The sequence below is a fragment of the Ceratotherium simum genome, chromosome 3, assembly GCF_057802395.1.
Source record: "Ceratotherium simum simum isolate JZ-2026a chromosome 3, ASM5780239v1, whole genome shotgun sequence".
In the NCBI taxonomy this organism is placed as follows: domain Eukaryota; kingdom Metazoa; phylum Chordata; class Mammalia; order Perissodactyla; family Rhinocerotidae; genus Ceratotherium; species Ceratotherium simum.
In genome coordinates, this window is record NC_141902.1 from 39,894,924 (window position 1) to 39,913,676 (window position 18,753).

The 18,753-nt window shown below is 35.3% G+C and overlaps 1 protein-coding gene across 2 annotated transcripts in view; it reads right to left on the bottom strand.

Annotated features, from left to right (window-relative positions):
• Positions 1-18,753, bottom strand: part of UBR1 (ubiquitin protein ligase E3 component n-recognin 1) — a 142,735-nt gene that overhangs the window by 37,858 nt on the left and 86,124 nt on the right. For both annotated transcript variants that reach the window (XM_087426079.1, XM_004421475.3), the window contains exons 25-33: positions 18,292-18,446; positions 16,062-16,161; positions 14,992-15,101; positions 13,225-13,311; positions 12,096-12,277; positions 8,061-8,266; positions 6,547-6,640; positions 5,622-5,771; positions 2,507-2,604 (exon numbers count right to left, since the gene is read on the bottom strand). In XM_087426079.1, the coding sequence (XP_087282205.1) occupies positions 2,507-2,604; positions 5,622-5,771; positions 6,547-6,640; positions 8,061-8,266; positions 12,096-12,277; positions 13,225-13,311; positions 14,992-15,101; positions 16,062-16,161; positions 18,292-18,446 (1,182 nt within the window). The remainder of the gene's footprint in view (positions 1-2,506; positions 2,605-5,621; positions 5,772-6,546; positions 6,641-8,060; positions 8,267-12,095; positions 12,278-13,224; positions 13,312-14,991; positions 15,102-16,061; positions 16,162-18,291; positions 18,447-18,753) is intronic.

Here is an 18,753-nt window from a genome sequence, read left to right on the forward strand (position 1 = left end):
ATGTCTTTCACCAAATTTGGAAGTTTACAGCCATTATTTCTTCAAGTATTTTTTCTGTGCAATCCTTTTTCTTTTTGGGACTTCAATGACACAAATTTTGGATTAAAAAAAAAAATCATTCCATATGTCCCTAAGGCCATGTTCTTTGTTTTCTCCATCGCTTTTCTTTTTTTTAAAGATTTTATTTATTTATTTATTTTCCCCCCAAAGCCCCAGTAGATAGTTGTATGTCATAGTTGCACAGCCTTCTAGTTGCTGTATGTGGGACACGGCCCCAGCATGGCCGGAGAAGCGGTGCATCTGTGCGCGCCCAGGATCCGAACCCGGGCCGCCAGCAGCAGAGCGTGCGCACTTAACCGCTAAGCCACGGGGCCGGCCCAAATATAATTCATTTTTATCTCTTTATTTTTTGTGAGGAGGTCAGCCCTGTGCTAGCATCTGCCAATCCTCCTCTTTTTTTGCTGAGGAAGACTGCCCCTGGGCTAACATCCGTGCCCATCTTCCTCCACTTTATATGGGACGCTGCCACAGCATGGCTTGCCAAGCAGTACGTCGGTGCGCGCCAGGGATCCGAACCCACGAACCCCTGGCTGCCGTAGCGGAGCACGCACACTTAACCGCTTGCACCACCGGGCCGGCCTCCATCACTTTTCTATCTATTCTTCAGATTGGATAATTTCCACTGATCTAATTCAAATTCACTGACTCTCACCTTCCTATCTCCATCCTACTATTGAGCCCATCTAGTTAATTTCTATTTCATATAGTATTTTTTCAATTCTATTACTTCCATTTGGTTCTTTTTCTATAGTGTCTATTTTTTCTGCTGAGAACTCCTATCTTTCCATTCATTTCAAGAGTGTTCACCTTTACCTTATGTTTCATGATTATAAAGCTGCTTTAAACTTTTTGTCTGAAAAGTTCAACATTAAAACATGACAGGATTGGCATTTGGTTGTTTTTCCCTTGAGAGTTGGTCAGATTCTCCTGGTTCTTTGTATGTTGAGTAATTTGGGATTGTATCTTGGATATTTTGAATATTACATTGTGAGGTTCTGGCTCCTGTTAAAATTCTCTGGGAAAAAAGCACTTTTTTTTTGTTTTAGTAGACAATCAACCCAGTTAGGTTCAACAAATTCTTTCTGTCTGTGGGTGCTGGTTCCAATGTTAGTTTTCAGAGCCTCTGCTATGCTGTTTGGGTCTGTTAGTACATGTACTATTCAAGGGTTAGTCTGGACCTCGGGTGGGTTTGTTCTCCTTTGTTCTCTCTTTGCAGCTTTGTTCTCAAAATTGTTGCTATGCTTCTTTGGGCCTGTTCTGCACATGTGCAGCTTGTGGGTGAGCCCAAGACTTGTATTGGTCTCAGAAATAGGAGGTTCCCCTTCTACAGCTCTCTCCTCTCTGGGATTTTCCCCATACTTGCTAGCTCCAAGGGGCTCTTTTACCCAGTTCCTCTGATCAAAATGACAAGTTTCTCAGTTTTAGTCCCTTGTGCTGTCATGCAGATTCATGTGACAGGGGCTACCTTTGGGGTGAAGCTGTGAGGCGAAGACAGGAAAAAATAATGAGGATTGACCCTGCATTCTTTAGAACACAGGTGCCTTTTTTTCCCAGTTTCTCTGGCCAGAGAGACTGGTTTTCTCTTGGGATTTTAGGTGTCTACACGGCCACCATGGCAGTGCCGCTAAATGACTGGGACTGGCCTCAGGAAAGGGCCAGAAGAGGAAATAAACCAGAACAGGAATTCCCTTTACACTCTCCAGTTCTAAGGAGCTTCTTTTCCTGGTCCTCTGACCAGAAAGAGGGCATATCCCTTGGATTTTTTTGCTGTTCCTGTCCATTGCACAGTTCTGTGACTCAGACGACCCCGGGGTCAAAGGTGGGAAATAAAGAAGGGGAAAAAACCCCAGGAAACTCACTGCCTGGTACTAATCACTCTTCAAATTTTGACTTCCCAATCTGCCTGCCATTGTTTACTTTTCAGAGTCTTTAGGTAGTCTTATCTCTCAATTGTAAAGAAAATATAAATAGGTAACAGTTTAAAAATGGTTTTACTATTAATTTTAAAACATATTAGCAATATTAGTAATAGCAATGGCCAACACTTATATAGTATTTACTCTGTACCATGCACTGTTCAATCAATGAGATAGGTACTATTATTATTCCCACTTTGCAAATAAGAAAGTTGAGGCACAGAGAGGTTAAGTAACTTGTCCAAGATCACACAGACAGTAAGTGATGGATCTAAGATTTCAATTCAAGCAGTTTGACTCCAGATTAATCACTGCCTATACTGCCTTTTAGTACGAAAAATTATTAAATTGAGTAAAGTGATTTAAGTCAAACTGAGCCTTGGCTTCAGAACCCTCTATTTCTTGATATTCAACAAATCTATATTTGCAAACCATATTTTAGAGCAATAAATACTTTTTTCAAAAAAAAATACTAAAAACTCTGACACTTAAATCTCCCATAACTAAATATAAAATAATTTTAAGCAAACCTTTAGCATGTTTCATATTATAACCTGATATTCTGGCCAGAACAGTCTGTATCCATCGTGCCAGGGTCATATGTTGAGCAACAGCTTCTGCATCCTCACTGAAAAATGATATTTAAAAATCATTAAAGCCATTGGCACAAAGTCAAACTGAAAAGGTGAACTTGTAGAGTCTTTCCCTAGATAAATGGCTGTATGAAAAAGTCAAATTCCTCCAGATTAACTTCGTACATCATAGAAACACGTGTCTAAAAACGTAGTATTGAGGGAGGGGAACTTAAAAAGTACAAGGAATAAGAATCTACCCATCTGCCCATCACCCAGAAGTAATAAACATCCGTACATGGAATCATCGTTCTAGTTGCTCAAGTCAAAAACTAGGTGTCGTCACTGATATTTGATTCCCTCACACCCCACATTCTAATCTATCAGTTAGTCTTACAGGTTTTGCCTTCTAAATATACCCCAGGTTGATCATTTCTCCCTACCTCTACTATTACTACCCTAATCCAAGTCACATTATCCCTCACCTGGACTACTTCAATAGACTAACTGTTCTTCCTGCTTCCACAATGGTGTTTCATTATTATCTGTGTATTCATCACACAACAGCCATGGGGATCTTTTAAAAATGTAAATCAGATTGTATCACTCCCCTATTCAAAATACTCCAATGGTTTCTCATTACACATAAATTACAATTCTAAGTTAAACTTAGCTCCCAGGCCCTTTTATGATCTGACTCTTTGCTTGCTCCATTCCAAGCATGCTGCCTTCTTGCTGTGCCTTGAACATGCTGACGTGTTCCTACCTCAAGGCCTTTGCTCTTGATATTTTGCCTGTGCTTGTATTTCTCTTCTCCCAGAGAGTAGCACTGCTGTCTTTCACTTCATTCACATCTCTATTCAAATGTCATCATCTCAGAAAGGAGCTCCCTGACAACACTGTCCGTAAATAGCCTCATGCACTGCTCTGTCTCTAGCCCTTTACCCTGATGCTTTAGTTTTTTCTTACTATTTCTCACTACTCAACACTTTGTATTTATACATTTATTGTTGGTCTTTCCTCTCTGTGATGAAAAACTCCATAAGGGCAGTGACTTGATCCAAACTGTTATTAAGGGCGAACAGAAACAGTGTTATTAAAAAAGACTATAAAATAGGAATTTTCTTATTGAAAGGAAAGTCTTGAGTGAAGCTAAAATATATAATGAACTGTGCCAAAATTCACATATCTGGGCACAAATTTGACCTAAGAATTTTTTCAGTTCTCAGAAATGAAAGTGTACTATGAACGGTTATGACCAATTTTTTTAAAAAAATACCAGCTTATGATTCATTTTGATAAAGTTTTTGTGTGCTCTTAACTTTAATATCTTAGATTATATTGATGCTGATTTTCTTTTTTTTTTTTTTTTTTTTTTTTTTTTTTTTAAAGATTTTATTTATTCACTTTTTTCCCCCCAAAGCCCCAGCAGATAGTTGTATGTCATAGGTTCACATCCTTCTAGTTGCTGTACGTGGGACTCAGCCTCGCGCTGGACGGAGAAGCGGTGCCTTGGGGCGCGCCCGGGATCCGAACCCGGGCCGCCAGCATCAGAGCGCGCGCACTTAACCGCTAAGCCACGGAGCTGGCCCTGATGCTGATTTTCTAAAAGCAAAAGAGGCAAATATATTCAACTACACAGGTAAGTTCAAGTGCCAAATAAAAATGTTACATAAATTATGTATTTCGGATCCTAAGTAACAAAATTGTTACTACAGATGAAAAGTGTCACAGGGTTTGGAGAGACCCAGCTGTAAGGAACAGTCTAACTTTAGAAGGGATTGCCCTGAAGCATCCTATTCTTAAAGATATCAAGGAAAGAAGGTGCTGAATATTCTTTTAGAGACTACTTTACATGGTTAATAATTCTTATTGTGTAAAAAAGGCTTGTACAGGCTAACAAGAAGTTGGAAAGTTAGTTTATTTTATTATGATTTGTTGTATCTTTGTCTTCATGTGTATAATTAGGTAAGGCTTTGGAGTCAGGTTTGGGTTCAAATCCTGGGTCTGTCTTGGGACAAGTAAAAACTACTCATAGTCTCCAATTCCTTATCTTTAAATGGGAATAACAGTACTTACCTTCACTAGACTATTTTAAGTATTAAAAAAAATAAATGTAGCCAGTGCTTGGTAGAGTGCCTAGAATATATCAGTTACTCAAAAAATAAATAATAAATCTTTCTGATGCCACCTTCTTCCTCAAAGATGACATTCTATGTCCCATTACGCTAAGTAGAAAATTTCCAAATTAGGTTTTCTGATGACACAGAATAGTAGAGATAGAGTAACTACTTATTGACCCTATTTACCAAACCTACAACCTTTGAACTCTTTTGTTGTGGAAACATGTTAAAACTGTTTTTATCAACAAAACCATTTTCTTTATTGAAACTTAGGTCTATCATTAAAAATTCAGTGAGTTTTAAAGAAACTGAAATAATAACAACAATAATAAATAGTACTGTTATCATCAGTTAGGACAGTGAGAGTACAAAATACATAATTGAGTGTTCTAGTTGTCATAAAGAACGAGTGAATTTGCTGTTAAATTCTGCTTACAGATGGTCAGAATATAAAGGTTTAACAACTTAGTCTAAATGTTCAAAAACTATCCAAAGACATATGATGAACCTAGTGTTCTTATTTACTTTTATAGTTAACATTTTGTCCATGTCTCTACAACTACAGCATTTGGATCTTCAGAAAAATAGAATTAAAAATAATAATACAAAGATCTTTAATGAAACCAAATTCCAATTAGCAACTCTAATGGTGGCAAAGGACTATTTGAAGGAATGAATCTTCTTTGTATCTTTTCTCTTCCTGTGAATGTGAAGATAGAGATCAAAGTTCTATTGCTTTAATAGCTGCTGGAAGATATATGCACAACATATAGATTTGAATAAATGAATATTCCAGATCTTTTAGAGACCAAAAATTGGGGCTTTTAATCATATTTTTTAAGTAGAATACAAGTTATGAAATAAAAGAGTATTAATACCAAAACAGGTACAAATGAAAGGATTAAAGACAGCTTTTCAAAAAATTAACCAAAACATAAATTAAAATATACCTGCTTATTCTTTGCGGTTGTAAAGGAATAATGGGGATCACAGTATTGCACAGAGACTTGCAAAGAGGGCAAAGATATTCTCCACTCTCCAAGTCAAACAGGTCAACATGAATACGCTGCTGAGAGCTCAGCTGTACAGCTTCAAAATATCTGCAAAATTCCAAGACATAGGTTCATTCAGAACTATACAAGTATCTTTGCTCTAATACAAGTGAAAAAAATCTGGAATTTTTGCCTCAACAAACGTCTTTAGAATTTATATGCAAAAATGCACAAGTTATAATTACAGAAGAAATAGGATGCCCATTCTTTTGGGGGCAAACTGGAACACACATCAGGGAAGAAATAAATTTAAAATAATTTAATGAATCCTAACTTGTCTCCTGCCTCAACAGCATGGAGATACAACGTAGACACTACTTCCGTCAGTTTCCAATGACCAATTGAAGTAGTAAGGGCTATTACAGGAAGACATGTATTTTAATCCAATGCCAAAAGGGTAAATCGTATACAAAAGATTTCCCAGGAATTATATTTCTGAATTTTTATCTCTTCCAGAGATAGAACTAGAATTTCATTCCCTATTCTATGTCAAAGATACTTTTCACTCTATGTTTTGAGTGGAATGAGATTTTTATAAAGATTACTGCTTTTTTTACACAAATACTGATCAAAAGCAACTAATTAGTTTGTGGAGAGCAAGTACAAAAGAATAGTGAAATGTTAAGTTGATAACTTTACACACCAATGTCTAAGGGTGATAATATAACGAGTACCAAGCAAACAAACTTAGTACTTAAAACTGCTTCCATTATTCAAATAAGAAGGAAGGAAAGAAGACATGGGAAAACATGCCTTTTTGTGGCCTTTAGTGAACTTCAATATTCCTAGTTTCTTTCAAGAACATGTCAGAAGATCAACTTACTTCTGCCAGCACACTGCATGCATTACATGACCACAGCTTCCTGTGTAAGTTCCATAAGCCAAGTCTGGATCCATGAAAAGTGGGTCCAGGGTTTCTGGTACAGGAAGACAAAAATAAAGAGTTATGTACTCACCTCTCCCACAGTCATAAAAAGGGGTTAGGGGAGAGGTTTATCAGGTCTAAAATTCTAATCATAAACTTTCTTAGGAACGTCCAAGAAAGTGTCACAATATCATGATAGCAGGATATATATTCTTAATAGTAAATAAAAAGAGGAAAATATAAAGCTAGACGTCCAGGTATGATTCTAAAATTAGTATGGATTAATGACAACTTCTATTCTTGATTTACATTTTTATTTTGAACATTGCGTTTAAGTTGCATTATCTTGGTTGTTGAAGTGATTTCTACGACTCAAGCACAATTTACTTTTGTAATTTTAAGAGTAATTTGACTGGGTAATTTTAAGGAGTCTTTAGGAGCATTACAATCTACTGGATAAAAGCACAGACTATGGGGTTCAAAATCTGGTTTCATCACTTATAACTCGTGGCCTTGGGCAAGTTATTTAACTTCTCTGCACCTCAGTTCCTTCATCTGTAAAATAGAGTCAATACTGGTACCTAATTCACTGAGCTGTTGTGAGGATTAAGTGAGTAAATACACATAAAGCACTTACTAAGTGCCTGACACATGATAAGTATTCAATATATGTTAGATTTTTTTAATCATTATTATTCTTAGGGTATTTTAAAAATAAAGCAGCTAACTCCTGATGTGATCTAAGGAATGGAATACATTACCTAAGTAACATTTCTGCCAAGAAAATGTTTAACATGAACCTACTCCTGAGGCAAAAACCAGACAAATCCACAATGTAAGACATTGTATAAGACAACTGGCCTGCATTCTTCAAAAAAGTTAGGTCGTGAAAAAAAAAAGGCAAGTGATTATTCTAGATTCAAACAGACTAAAAGACACATAACAAAAGTAATGCATGAAACACGTCTGTATCCTAAATGAAAATAAAAAGTCTAGCTAAAACAAAAAACATTTTGAGGGCAGCTGGGGAAATTTGAATATGGATTTTATATTAAGTGATATTCCTGAATTATTATTAATTTTCTTAGATTTTATAATGGTATGGTAGATATAAAATAGATTGTCCCTAGTTTAAAAAATGCACGAGGAAATATTTAGGGATGAAATGTCATGATGCCTACATCCCACTTTCAAATGGTGCAGCAAAGAGAAACGGAGATAGATAGACAGACAGACAGACAGAATGAACAGTGTGGCCAAGTGCTAACAAAAATTAAAATAAAAAAATAAAACAAAGGAGCCAACATGGCATGTAAAAACCTAGAGTCTATTTTTTTATATGGGTAAACTGTGATCTGACCAAACAAGGCTAAATACAATCTCACTCCTAAATTTCTTTCAGATAGTAATTTTTCTAATTACATAAGAACGAAAAGAAATGCTCAAAAGAATATTTATTAAACAATACATACCCCCTGAGAGTTCTATGGGTTTTCCCCTGTGCTGGGTTAAGGCGGTGGATTTCTGGACACAGGCCGATAATACCATGGCATTATTTTCTATTTTCACCTCTTGTTCTTCTTGGCAGAGGATGCATGTCAGCACCTCCTTTTCAGTAACAGACGGACCCCGTTTAGGACCCAAAGCAATTCTAGAGTAGTCACTGACTGCTGGGGTGCTACCAAGAGAAACGACCAGAAATGAGGACATATGTTTTGGTCACTTGTCTTTATATTTTGGTAGATTTTAAGTAACTGTAGGGCAAGAACTTTAAGAATAAAAATAATAAAATAAAAATGATATTTAGCAATATTAGCTTAAAATCTTTTCCCCTTGATTTTTCTAGCTTTTATCAGTTAATTTGCTTATTAGAAAATACATTTTGTGTTGCTAAGTACAATAAAAACAGATCACCAAGTAGAATGTATATTACAATTATATTTAATTTACTGTACTAGAAGCTGGGTTATCTGTTTTTTCTGATTATAAAAGTAATACATGCTTATTTAGAACTTTTGGAAAATCTAGGAAAATATAAAGAAGAAAATAAAAAGCATTATACTCTCACAACCTAGAGATAACCACTTGTTTATTTCCTTCCAGTCTGCTTTCTATTTATAACTTTGTTTTACATAATTAAGATCACATTACAAATAGAGATTTGCGTCCTACTTTATTCACTTATATCTTAGTTGTTTTCTCACGTCATTAAAATTTCTTCATAAATATTATTTTTAAATGGCTACACACTACTCTTACTATATGTGCCATAATAGTTTGAGCCATTCCCTCTTATTAGGCATTGAAGTTTCTATTCTATTTTGGAAGCTATTAAAATAAAAAACTTACAACTTAATGATTTAGCAATTCTTAAGATCTACTCAATGTGTGCAAGAATAATACTAGCAAATATTTAGAAAGCACTAATTGTGCTGTGAGGCACTGTTTCAAACACTTTATGTTAACTCATTTAATCCTTCCAACAATCTTATGAGGTAGGTACTACTGTTACCTCCATTTTTTAGATGAAGAAACCGAGGCCTAGAGACAGTAAAAGACTTAGCTAATGACTCATCATTAGGAAGTAGCAGAGCCAGGATTTAACTCAGGTGATCTGACTTCACAGGCCACACTCTGAACTACTTTACTCTGCAGTACTGTCTCTCCATCTGTGCAAGAAGCTCCCTGTAATGTCCTAGATCATTCAACAAACTAGAAATAACTTAAACGTTTATCAACATAAATTAAGTTACAGAATACAAAGCAGTTTTTAAAAGGTGGGTCTCAGCTAGGTGTGGTACCACCTCCTAGGAGGCATCCAGCAATATGTGGTAGGGTTTACTTTTCGGTTATCATAAGGACTAGAGGGCACTATTGGAATTTAGTGGATGTGGGGCCAGAAATGCTAAATGTCCTGCAATTAGTGGGGTACGAAGAAGAATTGCTGCCCAAATGCCAAGACTGAGAAACACTGCTCGTTTTACATGTAAGAACATATACAGATCTCCAAGACACACTATTGAGTGAAAATGGGAAGCTGCAGAATGATATGTACGTAATACCATTTATGCCAATAAACGAAAAGACTGAATGACACTATATAATTTCTATGGTTATATATATTTGTGTGTAATAGCATAGTAAAAATTCTAACAAGATATACATAAAACTTATAACCAGAGCATCTCTGAGGAGGGGCAAAAAGGGATCAAGGATTTGGGCCAGTGCTCAAAGGAAACTTTAGCTTTATCTCTAACATATCACTTTTAAAAGGAAAATGTGTTAATACAACTGTAATTAAAATTTTGTTTTAAAAAATGTAAGAGAATATATTTGTGACTTTGGGACAGGAAGAGCCTTCTTAAACAAGATACAAAAACATCAAAACTCTAAAAGACTGATAAATTTGTTTTTATCAACACTGAAAACTTCTCTATGGCTGAATTTTATAATTAATGTTAAAGAAATAGAGACAAAATATGGGAAACATGCAACGAAGTTTAGTATCCATAATTTTAAAGGACTTCTGCAAATAAATAAGACAAAAGCAAAGCACCCAAAAGAGATGGGCAAAGAATAACAGGCAGTTCCCAGAAGACAAAACATAATAGGCTGGTGAACAACCATATGAAAAGATGCTCAATCTAATACTAAACAGTCACCAGGGAAATTCAGACTGGCACAAATTTATAATATTCATTATATCAAATAGTTTCAGGTACTGATAATATTAAGTATTGGTGAGAATGAAGGAAATAGGCACTCTCATACACCATTGAGAGTAGAAATTGGTAAAACTCCTTGGAGGGTAATATGGAAGGATCTACTAAAATTTTAAACAATTATGACCCAGCCCTTTCACTTATTAGATTCCATCCTTGAGAAGTACTTGTACAATTGCACAAAGGGGCACATACAAAAATGTTCTGACACATTGTTTGTAATAAGGGAAAAACAACTTAAATATCCAACATCTGATAAATAAAATATTGTATATCCACACTACCGATTACTATACGACAGTCATAAAGAATGATGTAGATTCTACATCTACAATGGTTATCTGTGGAGAAAGATCAGGAATGTAGAGGATGGTCAAAGGGGACTTACTGCCTTATCTGAATTGTTTTCAACGAGAACATATTCATAATTTTATGTATGCAATCAATCAGGCAATAAAAATAAATAATGAAAGCATTAAGGCCATTAATTAACTCTGAATACATTTTTGCTTATATCCTCTTGTTTGGAAAAATATATAGTAGCCTCTTTTTTCATTACTTTCTAAACAGTATGCTGTTAATAGGTAATATCTAGAGGGTTGGGACTTCTGCTTATTGTTTAAAGTTTTATATTAATTTCTAGTTTTATTACTATAGTCAGCCAAGGATAGCTTACCTTCATATCTTTTTTTTAATCTTTAAAATAAATAGTCTTTATTCTTTGTGGTCCTTGTTAGCACACGCAGCTTCAGAATTACAGACACTCTATGTAGAGTACAATGTTTCTACTATTATTGCAAAAGTACAATTTCCTGAAAGTATCCATAACACACATTGTTTTGAATAGCAGTGAAAGCTTGTTTTTAAAAATGAGCATAGGAGATATTTTCAATATTTTAAATTGGAATGCTTTTCAAAGTACTGTTATTTTGCCTCCTTCCTTTTCTCATCGTATCTACAGAACAGCCCACAGACTACGGCTCTCAGAAGGTTAACTGATTTCCCCAAGAGCACATCATAGTCAGGACTCAGAAAACCGGGTTTACTGATTCCCATTCCAACATGCTATCTATGACTATAACTATAGGCATTGTCTTCTTTCTCTTTAAGAAAAAAAGAAAAACTAATATAAAATACCTTTTTCAGATGAAGGGTTTTTTTCAATCTGTAATAACTGCAGTCATTTTTATCAGAAATCATAAAAAATGATGTGGACTATATGAACTGATATAAATGTGTATCTAAAAAAGCCCATGCATACAAGATAACAGGAGTTGATATCTATTTCTTTTTTTTTTTGGGAGGAAGATCAGCCCTGAGCTAACATCCATGCCAATCCTCCTCATTTTGCTGAGGAAAACTGGCCCTGAGCTAACATATGTGCCCATCTTCCTCCACTTTATATGGGATGCCACCACAGCATGGCCTGACAAGCGGTGCGTTGGTGCGCACCTGGGATCCGAACCCGGGGCGCCAGCAGCGGAGCGCGAGCACTTAACCGCTACGCCACGGGGCCAGCCCTGATTTCTATTTCTGTTGTTCCCATCTTCATATCTTTTTGTGCATAAACGTTCCCAACAAACCTTACTGGGCACTTGAACTGTTTATCAACATAAAATTAAATTCAGTAAGTACCTCAGAGCCTTCAATGTGCCTTTCCTAGCTTAAAAATAGTGTAATTTCTCTTACTATAAAATATATTTTGGAAAAACATTATTTGAAGTGACTATGTAATATTTCCTCCAAAAAACTGACTTGCTAATTTTTAGTTTTGCTTAGTTTTACCTCTCTTCCTCCATAATGGAGTCTTCTTTCCCAGACATTTCTGATGTACTGTCATACATGAGTTTGTGAGTTTCAATGAAGTTTTTCTGTAAGGCAGACATCTGAGCCATGATCTTCTGGCGATGCAGCCTAGCAGCTTCGGCTTTTCTTTTTCGTTCTGCTTTTTCTTTATCATGAGTAATCTGGGTATTAAGAAACCACAAAGATTAGGTAAGATCAAGTGTTAAAATTTACATATACTATTTCATCAGGCAAAATTTCCTAGAGTAAGAATCTGATAGAACTTAATTACCCCTTGAACCTAGATTCAATCTAATGTCTCAAAATTAGCATACGGGCTCCATCACATTATAGAATTAGTTGCTCCTTTGGTTATTTAATGTAAAAGGCCAAGTACCTGAAATATCTAATAAACTGCCTCTTATATTCAATGCAGGTACATTAAGAAATAAAATTAAATGAAACAAAATTTTTAAATCATTTGTTAATCATTTAATCATTGACATTTAACCAATTTAAACCAACTTGATGATGTCTAACAGTTACTCCTAGATGCACTGCTAAGACTGAGAACTTTAAAAATATTACTGAGATGTATTGGTGCCTTTTTATTGTTTATTCTAACTTAAGTCCAGTGTTTTTCTTTTAGGAAGGATAGTTAACCACAAGTAATAATATTCTAATAATTTTAAGATTAGAATCATCAAAACCTGATTTGTTATAGAAATTCATAACCCAAATATTACTGTATGTCACTGAATCTAAGATGTATCATTATCTTATGTCCACTAAGAAAAGAATGTTGCAGATTAAATTATAAGAAACCATTGATGTAAGGCACATCCCAATTTCAGATATTAAAATATTTTAAAAATTAAGACAATATGGTATTTCCAATAGAGCTCCACTATACATCAATTTCCTCTGCTTTTGTAAAATACATATATTATACTGGTAACTATGTCTCAAGTATCACTAATCCCTGCAATATAGAAACACAATGAACAAAAGAAGATGGACATCTCACGTACTTTACAACCAACAGATTCCTTCCAACAAAAAGAAGCAGCTCTCTTATACCAGTAAAGTTCAAAGCCAGAGATAAATGTCACCATTATTATGTTATTACCTCATCATTCTTAATAGATTCTGATCCTGATGTAGTTGCTACAATTAAACAAGATTTTTCTCTTAATCGTTTCACTGTGTCAAACATCTGTGAAAAACAGATGAAATGTTAAAAGATTCAGTTAGATTGACCAGGAAAAGAAAAATTTACTAATCTGATTTTGCCACCATGTATCCAAATGTCTTTGACTTAAACTATTTATATATATATATAATATAAATATATATATAAAGTGACTCCTGACTGTGACAAACACCTCCCCTCGTCCGTCAATCAGCAACCCAGCTAAGGAGGTGGTCGGGTAGCAAAATCAGCTGATTCAGTCTGCAGCATAAATGACAGTTCAATTTACTTTCTTAATAAAGGTAGAACTGTTATCTACTTTACTTCCTTTGTTTCTGTTTTGGTTTTATATTTTAAAATGATTACACTGGTGAATCTAACACAAATACTAAATATTCATGAAATTTAGTTCAAGAAAAATCTTAATAACAACATCATTATCTTATAGTTACACATCCAATTACATCAAGCTTGTTTAAGGAGTGTCTCTGATTAGGTAGTAAAAAGGGCTGACTTCTTGAAGTACAAATCAGTACAAAGATCTCCGACTGATACGAATGTGGAAAATAACCACTCTATAGTCTAATTATCAAAACAATTTTTAGCTGATAACATCAGAATATTTTACTAAACACTGTGAGTGAGGAAGCTTTATAACCTTGGCTTCATGTTTCCATGTGGAGGGTTTTCTATTAAAACATTCCTGGCCTTTCTCCTTACCCTATTCACTCCTCCCCAAAGGCACTGCCATCCTTCCAATATTTCAAACTCCAAACCCAGGAGTCATCTTTGACTCCTTGATTTCCCTCATCCTTTCCATCAAATCTATCAGCAAGTTCTATAGATTTTACCACCAAATTACACTAGAATCAGTCCGGCTTCTTGCTATCTGCATCCTAGCCTACAACATGCTCATTTCTTACCAGGATTACTGCAACAGTCTCCTAATAGTTTCCCTGCTTTTACTCTGATCCCTTATAATTAATTTACCCCACAGCAGCCAGAGTGATCTTGTAAAAATATAGACCAGATTATGTCACTTAAAATCTTTCAACGGTTTCCCATTGTCCTCAAAATTAAAATCCACCACTTGACACCTGACCTGTAAGGTCCTATATAACCTGGCCCATCTACCTCTCTGACCTTGTTGCCTACCTTTCTCTCCTTCTCCCATTGTGCTCCAGTCACACTACCCTTCTTTCTGGCTACCTTAGAGCTTTAGCACTGCTGTTCCTCTTTCTGGAGTACTCTTCCAGATTTTTATAAGGCTGACTCCATGTCATTCAGTTCCAATGTCACCTCTTGAGGCAGGCCTTTTCTGACTACCCATTTAAAGTCACCCCCTACTCATCTACTCAATTATCCTGATAGTTTCTTATTTATTGTCTGTATCTCAACTAGAGTGTATGCTCCATGACAGCAAGCTTATCTGTCTTGTTCAGAGTCTAGAAATGAGCATGGCACACAGTAGGCATTCAATTCATGTTGAATGAATAATGACAAATGAATAAATCTTTACTTAAGAAAACGCTCCACTAAAACATAGAGAAAATAGAATTACTAATATGAAAAAATACGAATGACCATGAAAATCAGTAGTAAACGACTTTACAATTAGAGAACATAGTGGTTTAATTTTGGAGGCAAGCAGAGGATTTTTAAATGTTTAAACCAAGATATGATCAGTTTAGTTTTCAGGTTTACCTGGAGTATCCATGTTATCATGTCCTTCTGGCCTTCTAACTGGGGAATTCCTTTGAGTTTTTCCAAAAGCATCTGTATATTTTGAGCATTCATGGCTGAACTTCCCAATCCTTTTTTAAAACACAAAAATTACATATCATAAATGTGTGTCTTCAAAATTATGTACAAATTATAATTTATAGCTAATGTTATTCACACTGATAACCAAAGTTTGCAATCAATACGTTAACTACATTAATTTTTCAATGGAAGAATCTGCAATTACATGAAGTACTAAGTACTAAATTAAACAACCTGAAAAACTTGAATTACTTTAGGTCTTTCTCATATATTTTCCACTGGGGCTGTTAAGTGAAAGCTACCCTTAACGATCTGTCTCTTGCCCTTCCTCCACTTACCTCATTGTCTAGCGAAAGTACTTAATGAAAACCAAAGCTCCCTAAAATATGGAAGTGGGAGCTGTTATATCCATAAACAGAATAGGTTTATGATGTCTTCAGGGATCTAAAAAATACAGTGTGTAAATAGAAAATGAGATGCCTTTCTCCTATTGGTCTTATAATCAATGTCCCTGGAGTGTGCTTTGAAAAAACTATCTTAATAAGCTAGCATTTAATAAAAATCGAATCTAAACTTATCCTATTCTTCCAGGTTGAAAAGAGTGCAAAAGGAACACATTATCATTCACTCAGACTTCTGTAATCATTTTAAATTTAGGAACGTTAATATCTTCTGTAGATGGGTAGTATGAATGTTATGGTTCATGCAGCAGCAAATATTTGGTAATACTGAGACAAGGAACGAAAGCAAGAAACCATCAATGTATGCAGCCCTTCCAAAAAGCGGGCGAGGATTATGCAGTAAAAGGATTGCAGCAGGGGATTTAAGAAATACATTTGTATTGTTGAAAATATTAGTTAAAAACTAAAGATGCTAGAAAAAGACAAACAATTTCAGAGTTCTCTGTGTTTTAAGGATTGAAAGATTAAAACTCTATGAGAGCTAAACTTTCAATTACAAATTGGTAATTAGCTGAAACTGTGTTGAAAAAAGTGATACTAAAAACATACGTGAAGCTTTATGGTAAAAGTCAAATGTCACTTCTTCTTCAGGAGCTTTTTGAAGCTGTTGCTTTTCTTCTAATAAGCCCAATGCCAGAATATGAAATGCCTGAAGGAGGAAAATATGAGAAGATGTTTAAAGTTGTATTTCTTCAGGTAAATATATTTTAAATGGAGGTATAAAAAGAAGCAATCTGATATGTAAAAAATGGGGAAAGGTTATGAAAGAGAAAGCAGTTCACAGAAAGAGAAATGATACACACATGAAAAATGTTCAACCTCATTTACATTTAAAGAAATCTGAGTTAAAACAAAATCATCCTATTTTTTACCTATTAGAGCAGCAAAAATTTTAGAGTTTAGGAAAATAACAGAGCTGGCAAAGGTGTGGGGAGGCAGGCACTTTTCACTACACTGGTGATGGGCAAGTAAATCGATGTAAAATTTTTGGAGGTCAATTTGACAATATCTATCAAAAATAGAAAGGTACAGACCTAGTATTAGGAATTAGCACAATAGATACACTCAAGTATGCAAAGACATTTGTACAAGGATGTTCCTGTTAGCGTTCTTTGTTATACAAACACCTAAAAACAATCTAAATCTCTATTACTAAGAGACAGGTTAAACGCATTATAGATATCCACACAATGGAATATGTAGCTATCACAGCTTACATGTGATAATGTGGAATGATTTCCAGAAGATACAAACCTTTATCAGTGCTTATTTCCTAGGTAGGGCACTGGGAGGCAGGGAAAGAAATTTTAACTTTTGATTTCAAATATATCTCTATGGTTTGAAATTTTTTACTGCATGTATTTACCACTGTTATAACAAAAATGGAGATAAACATACAGTATGACAGCATTTAGAGACTCCAGCCCAACAACAGCCAAGAAAAAGAGAATTTAGTTAGGGACCAGCCCGGTGGCGTAGTGATTAAGTTTGCACGCTCCACTTCAGTGGCCCAGGGTTCTCAGGTTCGGAACCCAGGCTCAGACCTACACACTGCTCATCAAGTCATGCTGTGGCAGCGTCCCACATACAAAATAGAGGAAGATTGGCACAGATGTTAGCTCAAGGACAATCTTCCTCAAGCAAAAAAGAGGAAGACTGGCAAGAGATGTTAGCTCAGGGCCAATCTTTCTCACAAAACAAAACAAAACAAAAACAAAAACAAGAATTTAGTTAGGCAGGTGCTAAATAAATATCCAGTTACAGCTACCAAAGGTAGCATTATTAAGTAATTTACCTATAATGGTATCAAGAAAAAACAGCTGCTTCCACTTAATCAGCTAATTCTCATAATAACTCTATGAAATAATTACACTTATATCCATTTTACCAATGGGGAAATTATTCTTTGCTCCTAAATAGGCAGTGAGGGGCCAGCCCCAGTGGCCTAGTGGCTAAGTTCAGCGCACTCTGCTTTGGCAGCCTGGGTTTGGTTGCCAGGCACAGACCTACACCATTCGTCTATTAGGGGCCATGCCGTGATGGTGGTTCATGTATAAAATAGAGGAAGATTGGCAACAGATGTTAGCTCAGGGAAAATTTTCCTCAGCAAAATAAATGAATGAATGAATGAATGAATAAATAAATAAATAGAAAGTGAGGTAACCCAAGATTCAATCCTAGACCTATCTGTCTTCAAATCTTTATTATTCTGTCTCCTCATAATACAAGTAAAATAAAAAATATAGAAAATCATGATGTAATAATGATATGCCAATTTATTATTAGCAGAAAACAGGACTTTTAAAAAAAATATATATAAATGATTCCCAAGAGTAAGTATGCTACAAACATGAGACTATGTCACTAAGGAAATCTGTGCCACATGTAAGCTATTTTTTTGAGTCCTTTTCTTTTTATTGAGGTATAACTGGCATACAACATTATATTAGTTTCAGGTATACAACTTAATGATTCAATATTTGTATATATTGTGAAATGATCACCACAATAAGTCTAATTAACATCCGCCACTATACATAGTTACGGGACTTTTTTTCTTGTGATGAGACCTTTTAAGATCTACTCTCTTAGCAACTTTCAAATATGCAATACAGTTAACTATAGTCACCATGCTGTACAATTCACATCTAAGCTATTTTTAATGTCCCCTAGGTTTCAAGTGCTCTAGTTGTGGTTCTGACTGAAGTTAGAAAGTTAGACCAGGGATCTCTAAGATCTCTAGGACTTGAAGTAGAGAAAATATTTCAGGTATACATACCATCTGGAGCATCCCCTCAGTCCACAAGTTAGAATCTGTGTCTACTGCCCGCTCAAATATGGTCCTGAGAATGTGCATCATGATATCACAATTGAGGAGGTTAACCACTTTGCTGAAAGCAGGGCAGAATTCAGGAGGTGGTGGTGGTGGTAATGCTATGGTGGGCGGGAGATGGATGGCAGAAGAGACAAACAGGTACATTTTTATTTGGGTTCTCCTATATGCTAAACATGCACAACAACAAATGATTTTTGTTACCAAACTTTACAGCATTGAAAACGTTAATGTCAAGGGAAATATAAGTCACTATGTCAGTCACCCAAAATAAACTCCATTTGCTATCAATTTAAATTTTATCACTACTGATGTAGGCCATATCTTAACATGTGAACAAGAGACAAAGAGTTCTTTGCACTTCCATTAGTTGCCCACACTCAAAACAAAACAAAAGAACACTGTACA